Genomic DNA, 11175 nt, shown 5'->3' with positions numbered 1-11175 from the left:
GTGTTGTGACGCCGGCCCCTCCCCCACCCTGCTCCCCTTTCACTGGCGGATTAAAGGACGTTCGGCTGCCAGAAGCGGGCGGCGTGGGCAGGGCGGGGCGGGGTGGGGCGGGGTGGGGCGGGGTGTGGTGGGGCGGGGCGACAGCCGTGCGGGCTGCGGTAATACTTACGACGACGCCCTCGGCGCGGTCCGCCCCCGGCAGGTAGGCAGCCCTGACGAGTCGGTCCTGCTCAATGTCTCGTCGCTCTGTCTCTCTCGCACTCCCTCGGTGCGCCTGGAGCCCTGGGAGCGCGAGAGAGACAGAGCGAGTCTGCCGGAGGAGCGCGGGCAGGCACTCAGCAGGGTAACGCGACGGCGCAAGGCGCGCTCGCCCGGAAGGAGCGCGCTGCTCCTTCGACTTAGTGCCCAGGGCTCCATCAAGGCTCCAATTACGTCGGGGAGGGCAGGGAAGAGACTCGCCACCTGGCCAGCACCCATCGGGCACCCATCGGGCACACATCGGGCCCTGATCAGACATCAGACATGACTGGCAGCAAACCCTCATTCAAAAGAAACCATCACGGCGCTGGCTGGACCACCAGAGCCATCGCCGGAGCAAAGCCCAGCAGCCTGTCTCTATCCCTCTCGCGCACGCTGGGCTTCCCACCAGAGCGAAGAACCTCCGTTCGAACCTCCGGCGAGCGAACACTGCAGCCGCGGAAGGCGTCGAAGCCGTGTGACGCGTTGAAAACTGCCACCGCCTGCCGCCGGCAACGCCGCTCGGTGCGGTCGGGGCGGCCGCCGGTCAGCGCGGGTCAGCGCGGGTCAGGCCAGGAGCGGTCTCAAGTGTCCTGGGAAAGGCGCTGCTGACGTGTGCCATGCACAGCCCTAAGCCCTGGAGCACGCAGCGGCAAGGCGTTCCACACGCTCTCTCTCTCTCTCTCTCTCTCTCTCTCTCTCTCTCTCTCTCTCTCTCTCTCTCTCTCTCTCTCTCTCCGGGTGCACCCCGCCCCACAAGTGCGAGAGAGACAGCGAACGACGAAGCCACGCGAGGCGCGAGGCGGCTGGTTGATTCAATCACTCCGCGGCGCGTCCACGACGCCGCCACCTCGCTCCGCTGCTCCGCTCCAGGCACGTCGATAAATTAGACGAACTTGCGCCGATAGGGGAGGGGCTGGCTGGCCGGGCTGGCGCTGCGGGCCGCCAGACTGATTCCGAGAGTCAGTTTCGTTGCTCTGTCTCGCCCGCACTCACGCGGCGCCCCGTATAGGTGCGAGAGAGACCGAGCGACGAAACTGACTCTCGGAATCAGCCTGCTGGTGGGCCTGGGCGGGCGCGATCGTGTTGGGCCGCGCGCGATTGCCCCCGCGCCTTGCCTAAAAATTAATTGCCCCGTCGTAGTTTTTTTATTCTCGATCAACTTATGGGCACGCGGTGCCGCGAGGCGCGAGGAGGACCAGGCACTTGGTGGGCACGCAGCGCGCACCCGGCCAGGCCCTCTAGCCGCCAATGACACAACGCGGCAGCACCTGCCCGGAATCGGATATCAAGATGCTGGAAGGCTGGATGGCTGGCCGGTGGACGTCCACCCTGTGAATGAAATGAAGGATCGGAATGAAGGGTCCCGACCAACGACAGCTTAATTTTCGAGCAAACTGCCTGCGGAGGGTTTTTCTCCTTTTCCTTCCTTTCCTGCCTCCGCGTTTTCGTTTTAGTTTTCGTTTTTCGCGCACTGCTGGCCGAGACTTTCTCGGAAAAGCAAGCAAGCACTGCGCCGCCGCGCCGTTGTGCCGGCACAGGCAGGGCAGGGCAGCAGGGCGAGGCAGGGCAGGACGGCGAGCTCCGTCTCAGCGTCTTCGTCTGGCGGAGAGGCAGGAGGCGGGCACCGCCACACCGCCAGGGCTCAGAGGACCCTCTGTTCGGGGTCCTCGGCGCGGCGCGCGGGGCATGGCGGGGCACGGCGGGGCCGGGCGCACGTGGCCGCCCCGGACCAAGACAAGGCGATCCTCGAAGCACTCGGACGGCCAAAAAGATAAATAGGCCGCGCCGCTGGCGGGGCAAGTCCACTGTGTGTGTCGGTGGGGCGCGGCGGCGTCGTCGCGGGTTGCCTGCATGTAGAGCCCCAGGCGCGCAGTGGGCCGGTGGAGGCGGCCAAAACTCTAGACGCGCAGTATTGAGCTCCAGAGTCGCTACACAGGACTCGAACCGGACGTGTGACCCCACCAATGGATTCCTCGTTGGGAGAGCAATCCATTGGTGGGGTCACACGTTCGGTTCGAGTCCCACTGTGAGTCCACTGTGAGGCGCGGAGGGTGGGCGAGGCCGCCCACCTTCGCACTTTGGCCCTGTGGGTAGGCTACTTTCGCGACATCCCCCTGAGCCCATTTCCGGATCCACCCTATGGCAGGCCCGGCCGACGGGGTCCCGGCCGCCAGGCAGCAATCACACAAGCCGCGCCAATCTCCCCGAGACGACGACGACGACGACGCTGCCAATGCAGGCTTCGGCGGGCCATCGTTCGGCTTGAATGGTAAGGAACGGCCACGCGGCGTCAAGGCGCGACGGCGGCACGGCAGGGCGGGCGGGTCCTTGCGGCCGAGCCCAGGACCGGTCCGGCTAGTCCGGCAGGACGACAAGAAGGGCCCGAGGCAGCCAGAGGCATCCAGCGGACGGGACTGCACGGGACGGGAGCGTTGACCCAGGCCCGAAAACACACCAAAGAATAGAGGGCCGGCCGGTCGGTACCTGCAGGGGGTTCAAACATCGCAGCGCGAGAGAAAAAGAGGAGAGGACGCTTTGCGAGCGCCTCGACCCAGACCTCGACCGAGACCTCGAGCCTCGAGGCGGCAGACGCAGCGCTGCGATGACGGGCTGACGGGCACGTCGGCATGAAAGACAGCAGCTGCGGCCCGGCGTCGTTTCCAGCGATACTGCGAATAACGAACGACTAAATACCCTCGTAAAGTCGGCCCGCCGTATTTCATTTGGCAAATCCCAAGTCGACTTGGCTCGCATTACACCGGCCCGTAACGCAAGGGCGGCGCGGCCAGCGAGCCTCACTCCGAACCGCGCGGTCTGTCGCTCTCGCGCCCCGACGGCACGCACCGCGAGAGCGAGAGAGACGAGTGCACTGTTCGGAATCAGCCCGCAGCCGGGCCATCCTTCCTTCGGCTGGACAACAACAATCAATGAGGATGACTGTCGGTAAGTCGGGCTGCCTGTGGGCTGCCGACGCCAACGCGCAGCGCTGAGCCCGAAGTACGCAAAGGTGTCCGTGACGCCATGCCTTTATGAAGGGGTCATAGATAGTGATAGACAGTCACAGCCACGGACATAGACGGTCATAGACGCAGCCTTTATCCGCCACCATAAAGAGTCGTTAATTCGTGAACCGCCGTTCAGTAGAGAGTCGTTTTCGTCGCTCTGTCTCTCTCGCACTCATGGGGCGTCTCGTATGGGTGCGAGAGAGACAGAGCGACGAAAACTACTCTCGGAATCAGTGTGCTGCCGCCGAGCCTCGGAATCGCAGCGGCAGCGCAGCGAAATCGGCCGTCACCGTCAGTCGGTTACGAGGCCGGTAACTAGGTGCTCTGTTCCATCTAGTGCTCTAGCTCTGGGCCTGGCTCGAGTTCAACTCGCACTGCAGCGCGGCGCGCGCTGACCGCCCACGCCCACACGCAGCACTGCGGGGCACCCACGTCCATCCATCACAAGCCCACACTGCAAAGTGCGAACCGTCATTCCACTTTTCCAGGCGCCTCGCGCCTCGCGCCTCGTTCAAGTGGAGGAAACTGCTGCTCCGCGGAGACGGACGGGCGGACAGACAGCAAACAGGCAGACGGACAGACAGGAGACAGGTGACAGACGGGCGGGCGGCGCAGGCGCAGCAACCGTAAAGGTGATATCCAGAATCCGCGCGGTTCTCGTAAAAGACGTGTTTTATGGCGGCTGAACACGGAGCGATCAGCGGCCGGGCAGGGCGGCCAGCGGCCAGGGGGGCAGCACGCGGCGACGGCAACCAACGGCAACTCATCTCAGGATTGGTTTCACCACTCGCTGCTGCACGGCACGGCATGCGTGCCGGCGCCTACATTGTAGGCCCGTCGCGTCGTTTCGTTCATCCCGACGCGGCAAAACAAGGCAGGCATAAGAAGACGCACTCACCTGGCTGCGGGTCCACTGGCGCGCCGCCGTCCGCGAGCGGCGTCTCGTCCTCGGCCGAGTGCAGCACCACGTCGTCGTCCTGGTCCAGGACCTCGTCGATGACCACCACCTCGCTGTCGTTGTCGCCGCCGCGGCCCATCAGGAGGCCTCCGCCGTCGTCGTCGAGGACGCCGCCGCCGCCGTCACCGGGGCCCAGCGTGGCGCCCGGGCCGGGCATCGGCGGCGGCGCCAGCACGTTGGCGGGGGCGGGGGTGCGCGCGGTGGGCGGCAGGTCGCTCGGCGTCCGTCGGCGTGCGGAGGGCGCGTGGCGGAACACGCCCGTGCCGACGCCCGTCCACAGCAGCACGATGAGCAGCAGCAGCACGAGCAGCCCCGCCCCCGCGGCCACCCCGGCGGCCCGCGCCGCCCGGGTCTCGCGCCGCGTCGCGCCACCCCCGCGACCGGGGGCCAGCTCCGCGCCCACCCCCACCCCCATGGCCTCGTTGTCCGTGTCGTCGTGGCGGTCACTCTCTGCAACAGAAAAGAAGACTCGGTGTGAGGGTGTCGGGTTGCGACGCCGGTCAGCTGTTTCAAGGGACAGGTGTAGGCGGCGGCCTCGCCCGGCCTCGCCGGCCCTTTGAGGCTGACATCGGCACCGTGCCGACGCCAATTTATTTTTTATACCCGTTCCGCGAACCCTCTCTCGCGGAACAGCGTCGGTGGAGGCGGAACCTCGGCGTCAGCACCAAGACAGGCATGCCGCCGCGCGGCCCTGCGGCGTACCGGAACTCGCGGCGCCGGTTGCCAATGTCGCCGTCGGCAGGGCGCAGGGGCCGGGACCGCAGCAGACTCATTCCGAGAGTCGTCTTCGTCGCTCTGTCTCCCTCGCACTCCTGGGCGTCCCGTAAAGGCGCGAGAGAGACAGAGCGAAGAAAACAACGCTCGGAGTCAGTCTATAGCCGCCCCCATTCCAGTACAGACATCCGGAGACCCGCAATGCCCTCCCCTGCTGGCACCCTATCAAAACACGCCACTTTATTCACCCTCCAAGATTTATCCGAATCGCGCTGAAATCGGCACGAAAACGACAACACGCGACTGAGTGCCAGGCCGTGCCGCGCGAGGCGGTGCCAGCGGGTTGCCAGCGGTTGCCAGCGCAAGTGGACGCGAAAAAGGCCGCGATGAAATAGTTGCTGAAGCAGCGGCGGTTCGATGCCCCGTCCCGTCCCTGTCGCGTGTCTCCGCGCGGCGCGCAGCGCGAGCGAGCGAGGGATGCAACTTTCCGCCGCCCCGCCGCCCCGCCGGCACGAGGAATGTTTAAAGTGCAAGTTGTCCACTGCCACACCGCCACACGTCACCGACGGCGGACTGCGACCGCGGCGACCGCGACGACCGCCCTGATGTCTGTGTCAGGCCGCCCCTCGCCGCCCCGCCCCGCCAGGCTGTCAGGCCGACGGGGACGCGCAGCGCGCAGCCCCGCGCCTGGAAAAGGTTAGCGCAGCCCCGGCGTGCCCCAGCCCCCATTCAGCAGGCTGCGGCGGACAGATTCCGAGAGTCGCCCTGCCCTCGTCGCTCCGTCTCTCTCGCACCCACAAGGACGCCCCACGCGTGCGAGAGAGACAGAGCGACGAAAACGACTCTCGGATTCAGTCGGCAGGCGAAAGGTCGGACACAACGGCTCGTAAAATTTCGCTTTGATGCCTCCATGCATGCGCAGAGTCAGGCCAGTGCCTGGCAAGGTCGCTTACACGGCGGTGATGTAAGCGCGCCGGGGGGCTGTAGCACTACCACTGCGTGTGCTCATCCGCGGCAGGGCGTCGAACCTCGGCCAAGCCAACCATCGGCTTCGTCGCTCTCGCACCTATACGGATTGCCCAACGAGTGCGAGGGAGACACAGCGACGAAAACGACTCTCGGAGTCAGTCTAGAGCAACCAGCGCAGCCAGCGCGCGGCCCGCGCGGGGTTCGAAGCCCGGCCCACCGCAGGACCCACACTGTCAGCGGCCAGGACGCTGAATTGAACGAAACGGCCGGCCAAACTCGGCGGGAAGGCCAAGCCGGGCGAGCAGCTGTAGACTCGTTCCGAGAGCCCTTTTCGCCGCTGTCTCTCTCGCACCTACACGGGACGCCCCATGAGTGCGAGAGAGACAGAGCGGCGAAGACGACTCTCGGAATGAGTCTGCTGGACACGGCGCCGAGGGCCGCGGCCGAGGATGGCGACGGCGCGCAAGGCGGCGATACCGCCACGCCCCGCGTCATTCATTAGCGCCGTCAATCAATCGGGGAGGCGCGAATTAGCCGCGCAGTGCCGCGCAGTGCAGAGACTGCCGAGGGCGTGGCCCGCCGTCATCGGCGTCCTGGATTGGGGGAAGGCCCCGCCCACGACTCTGCCTCCCCGCACACCGTGTGCACACGTCAACCCTTGTCTGCCCTAATCACCCTCGCTGCAGGCACAAGCGCTGGAGGCAGCCCTGGAGGCGCCTGGAGGCCCTGGAGGTCCTGGAGGTCCTTGAGGTCCTAGTGGCCCGGGAGGCCCTGTAGTACCTGGAGGTTCTGGAGGCCCTGGAGGCCGCATCCCCCTTTATCGGTGAATCTGCTGCCCAGTCGGACTGCCGGTCGGCCGGGCATCTACTTGGCCTGCTTCTCGGCAAGGCTGGCAAGGCCAGCTCTACTCGCCGTCCGCGCCTACTCGGGCCACGCCGCCCCGCCACGCCCCGCCACGCGGCGCACCGTCAGCAGGTCCGCGGTGGCGTGGCCGTCCAGGCCGTGCAGGCCGTGCAGGCCGTCGTGGCGCGGAATGGCGTGAGCAGTGCAGCAGTGCCAATACGGGAAGCCTGCCGTGCCCGCCGTGCCCCAACCCCAGTGGGCTGATTCCGAGAGTCGTTTTCGTCGCTCTGGCTCTCTCGCACTCATGGGCGCCCAGTGTAGGTGCGAGAGAGCCAGAACGAGAAAACGGCTCTCGGATTCAGTCTGCAGGGCGTCTGCTTGGCGACACCGCACACCGCATCGCGCTGCTCGTGTTCGGCAGTCCAGCGCACGGCACCATGGCATGGCGATGGCGACAAGGCGGGGTCGAGTCCTGGCGTCCTGGCAGTCGAGGCGCCAAAAAATGCGTGCGGCGATGCTGGGCATGCAGACGGACGGGCCTACGGACGGACAGACAGACAGACAGACAGACAGACAGACAGACAGACAGACAGACAGACGGACAGACGGACAGGCTGGCTGGCGCCGCGGGCCGGCAAGCATCCGCGACCCCGGAGAGGCCCTCCCGTCCCTGGGGCTGGGCAGGCTGGGTAGGCTGGGCAGCGCGTAGCGGCCAAGGTCGCGCTGCCTGCGCTGCCTCGCCGGCGTTCATTCATGTCACATATCCTCTCTTACGCTCAGCCCGACCCGGCCCGGCGCGGCGCGGCTCGCCAGTTTATCGTCGTGTCGCCAACTCGACCCATTCCTCGCGGCGTTGCTCGGCGTGGGGCTGGTGCTGGTACGGCGTGGGGCCGCGCGACGCCGCCACGCCCGGAAGCGTAAGCGTCGCCCACAAAGTGCGCTAACGAGTACGACGCCGCCCTCGCGGCGCGTAGCGCGTCCTAACGCCGCGTTAAGTGCGGCAAAGCGGGTGCCCAGTGCCATTAATGTGCCCTGCGCTCTACGCCCTACGCGGCCCAGTGGAACGACTGGCCGGCTGGTCCCCGCTCGGAGCGCGTGCAGAAGTCGACCACAAACCCCGCGCTGCACCATTTTCCGAGACTTTCCGCTCGCTTCGACTCGTCCTGGCCGCCAGACGCGCGCCGCGGCGCCTCCGCCGCGCGATAGCCATCAGTGCTGAGGCTGCAGCCTCCGCGTCGCGTCCCCGCCGTCCCCGACGGCCCCGACGGCCGAAAAGGAAAGGAAAGCAACAACAGCGGGGCGAGGCGAGCGCGAGGCGAGGGCCGCACCGCCTTCATCCAGCCCTTGGTCGCGGCCAGCACTGCCCAGTGGCCAGCCCGTTATCACACAAGGTACCCGGGGTGTCGGGTGCCGTGCCGGGGTCACAGGGTGAGGGCCTTGAAAGCCTTTGAAGGCGCCGCCGCCGGGTCCCTACACTCGTTAGCAAATAGGGGGAAGGGCGGTGCGGTTGTCGGCGATAACGGCTCGCCGATGATGCGAGCCGCCAGGCAGTGGCTGCCACCGAGCGCGGCGCGGCGAGTCTGTAAATCAGTTGACAGCAGCGCCGCCGCCCTTTTTCGCCACGCTCGACACAATATCTGCTCGATTTGCGCACGCAATGTCGCTCTCCATGCGTCGTGCCAAACTGAAAAGTGGCAACTGGCTCTGCACAGACAGAGCCACGCAGCGTGGCCTCGCGTTGTATCGCGGCTTGATGAGATTAAGAGCGGCGTCTAAGAGGTATCACAGTCTCCCTCCCCACTTTTTCCACTTCTGCCCCGCCTATTTATTATACACGAGATACGATTCAGGGTTATCTTGAGTCAATGGCCTCGGAAACCATTCATTCGTGTATTCATTCATTTATCGAAGTCGCCAAGCGCCCAACGGTTCATTCATTCATTCGCTGGGCGAATCGTGGGTACTTACTGTGGTGCAGAGGGGTCGTAATCCAGTCCGGCGGGAGGGCGCCACCCCCGCTGCCCGTCCACCCCAGGCATTTCCTTGCCGCCGACGTAATTTTCGAAGAATTTCAGCGACACTCGAACGAAAAACACTGCCGCACTAGTCCACTGCGTTGCTCACTTGCACTTATTCCCTGGTGGTGCCGGCGACGTAGTCCACGTTAAGGCGGCGGACGGCGGCCATGAGGGAGGCTTTCGTGTGCTCACTTGGTTCGTGTCCTCCGGTTCCGAAAAAGAAAAACTCCAACTTTGTGCGTTTCAGTGTGAGGTGTTTGCGTGCCTGTGTCGGCAGGGCAGCTCCGCGACGCTCCGCGACAGGCATCCGATCGTCTCGCGAACGAGTTCACGCACGAGCCTCGTCACTCTGCACCGCCCTGGCCGTGCCCAGCCTTCCCGCGCCGTGAGCTGCCAGCTACTCCACCGCCGAGAAGCCGGCAACTGAACACCCGAGTGGGAAGCACCGCAGCACCGGCACGGCCACCACCAATGTGGCTCCACCGCGCCAACGCCAGCCGCGGCCGCCAGCCCGGCCAGCCGGCGTACCGAACAGGCGTAAAGTCCCCCCCACCCTCACCCCTTTCTTCACCCCTCCCCTTCCCTTCCCTTCCCTTCCCTCGGCGCCCGCACTCTCCTCCGCTCCCCTCACCGCTCTCCGCCAAGTGTGGATCAGACTCGTTGGAGTTGTTCTAATTCAATTCATTATACTCCTTGGTGTTGAAATTATTTGTCTTGGATTTGAAAGGGCCGAATTTGGAAGGCCATGCATGCGAGCTTCTCTCATTGAAGTTTTGTCCTCGCGATGGATTTCGAACTTAATGGAAGTTTAATGAAAATGAGTTGGAGGTCGCTCTTTAAGAAAAATGAAATAATTTAAAACTTCTAAGTAAAATGAACAGTGAAAGCCAGAAAGCAAAGCGAATTTTGTATCGCAAGTTCGACTCCCGCCAAAAGGTGGAAGCAATCTCGACCAATCCTGACCGAACTAAGGGGGGAAGTGCCAGTTCGTTTAGAGTTTCAAAAATAGCTTTACCGTGTAAACAAAACCGTTCGCGCGTTGCACGAAAGTATGAGAACTTACGAAGAACAAATCAAGTCAGAGACTGCGTATGAGAAAAAAAATTGTCTTCTGCTTCTGCAGCCTCAAGCTTGGAGAGAAAATAGAATTTGGTGTTGTACACATTCTAAAACAGATATAATCATGGTAAGTGTTCTCTCTATTTTCATTATGATTCATTCATTCATTTTTTTTCATGCAACAATTTTAAAAATAAAGGAATGTATTCATCTTTTCTGACATTGGGTTAGATAGATTGAGTAACATTTTTTTATTTTAAATCTTCGCATAATTGGTGATTTGAAGGCAACTGTGTTCTAATGCTGAAGTTTGCTATTATCAGGGGAAGAAATCCGAAGCAGTCGTGGAGAAACGGCAGATACCCCAGGTCTTGCGAGGCGTACTTCAGCTAGATGCCCTACTGACAGATAAGTTCTGTGGACTTGTGGAAAAAATTGTCCCTTCAAAATGGCGAGCCCAGTACAAAGCATTGGAGGTAATTTTTGATTTCACTTTTCGGTTTTGTTTGAAGGATTTGTTCTATTATTGTCATTCGTCCACTTTCTTAAGATTTCATGTCATGGGATCCCATGGATCGCTGGATGGCTAGCATTTATCTGGTTGTGGAATAGCCCTTCCCTTTATCAAATGCAAGTGAACTTCTTCATAGGTTTGTATTTAATCTAAAAAATCAAAACCCTCGTGTTTGAACATTTAATCAATTTGTTCTTGTTGTAAATGCATCTTACGTTTATGTTTACCCAGGCCTTCTTCTGGATGTTTTGGTCGTAGCAGTTGTAAAAGCCATCACAAGGAGGAGGAGACCAAAAGGAAATAGAAGCGATATGTTCGCCTCAATGAGTGTTGACAAATTTTCATTTCCTTCGGGGCATGCTACAAGGGCCTGTTACATTGCTCATTTTTTCTCAAGTGCTTTCGTAATTTCACCATTACGGCTTCCACTGATATTGTGGTCATCTGCTGTATGTGTATCTAGAATCTTGTTACATCGACATCATATTCTGGATGTTGTTGCTGGTGCAGCAATAGGTGTTTTGGAGAGCATTTTCATTAGCTATATGTGGATAAGCGAAGAATGGTCGCTGCAGTTGTTGTCAATGATTACAGATGAGAAACTTGAAGGAGGAGAATATCATGTTTAATTGGATGGCATAGAGTAATGCTAAGTTAAAATCTAATTAATTTATTTTTGAAGTGATTTTGCTCTTGTGATAATGATTTTCAAATTCAAGCTCTTGACAGAGACAGATATTTATTTTTAACCAAAATGATGTGCTTCTAGGTAATTTATTTTTCAACAAGACTGTTTGCATTTTCCTCAGCCTCTGTTCTATTTTCCCTCTCCTCCCTGATTTTCCATTTCAAAAT

General features: G+C 61.4%; 1 protein-coding gene across 1 annotated transcript; it reads left to right on the top strand.

Annotated features, from left to right (window-relative positions):
- The first annotated feature begins 9777 nt into the window (after positions 1-9777).
- On the top strand, positions 9778-11129 carry LOC117654004 (phospholipid phosphatase 6-like). Its single transcript, XM_034400131.1, has 4 exons — positions 9778-9933; positions 10130-10282; positions 10357-10456; positions 10552-11129. The coding sequence occupies exons 1-4, from the start codon at positions 9799-9801 to the stop codon at positions 10947-10949; spliced, it is 786 nt and encodes a 261-aa protein (XP_034256022.1). The 5' UTR covers positions 9778-9798; the 3' UTR covers positions 10950-11129.
- Positions 11130-11175: the final 46 nt, after the last annotated feature.

The sequence above is a fragment of the Thrips palmi genome, unplaced genomic scaffold (genome assembly GCF_012932325.1).
Source record: "Thrips palmi isolate BJ-2018 unplaced genomic scaffold, TpBJ-2018v1 HiC_scaffold_8, whole genome shotgun sequence".
In the NCBI taxonomy this organism is placed as follows: Eukaryota; Metazoa; Arthropoda; class Insecta; order Thysanoptera; family Thripidae; genus Thrips; species Thrips palmi.
This window is presented reverse-complemented; position numbering and strand designations above follow the sequence as displayed.

Bases quoted from the DNA above. Each gene is read 5' to 3' on its own strand.
- LOC117654004 (XM_034400131.1), top strand. From the start codon at position 9,799: ATGAGAACTTACGAAGAACAAATCAAGTCAGAGACTGCGTATGAGAAA. The intron at 10,283-10,356 runs GTAATTTTTGAT...CACTTTCTTAAG, and splicing joins CCCAGTACAAAGCATTGGAG to ATTTCATGTCATGGGATCCC. The intron at 10,457-10,551 runs GTTTGTATTTAA...ATGTTTACCCAG, and splicing joins GCAAGTGAACTTCTTCATAG to GCCTTCTTCTGGATGTTTTG.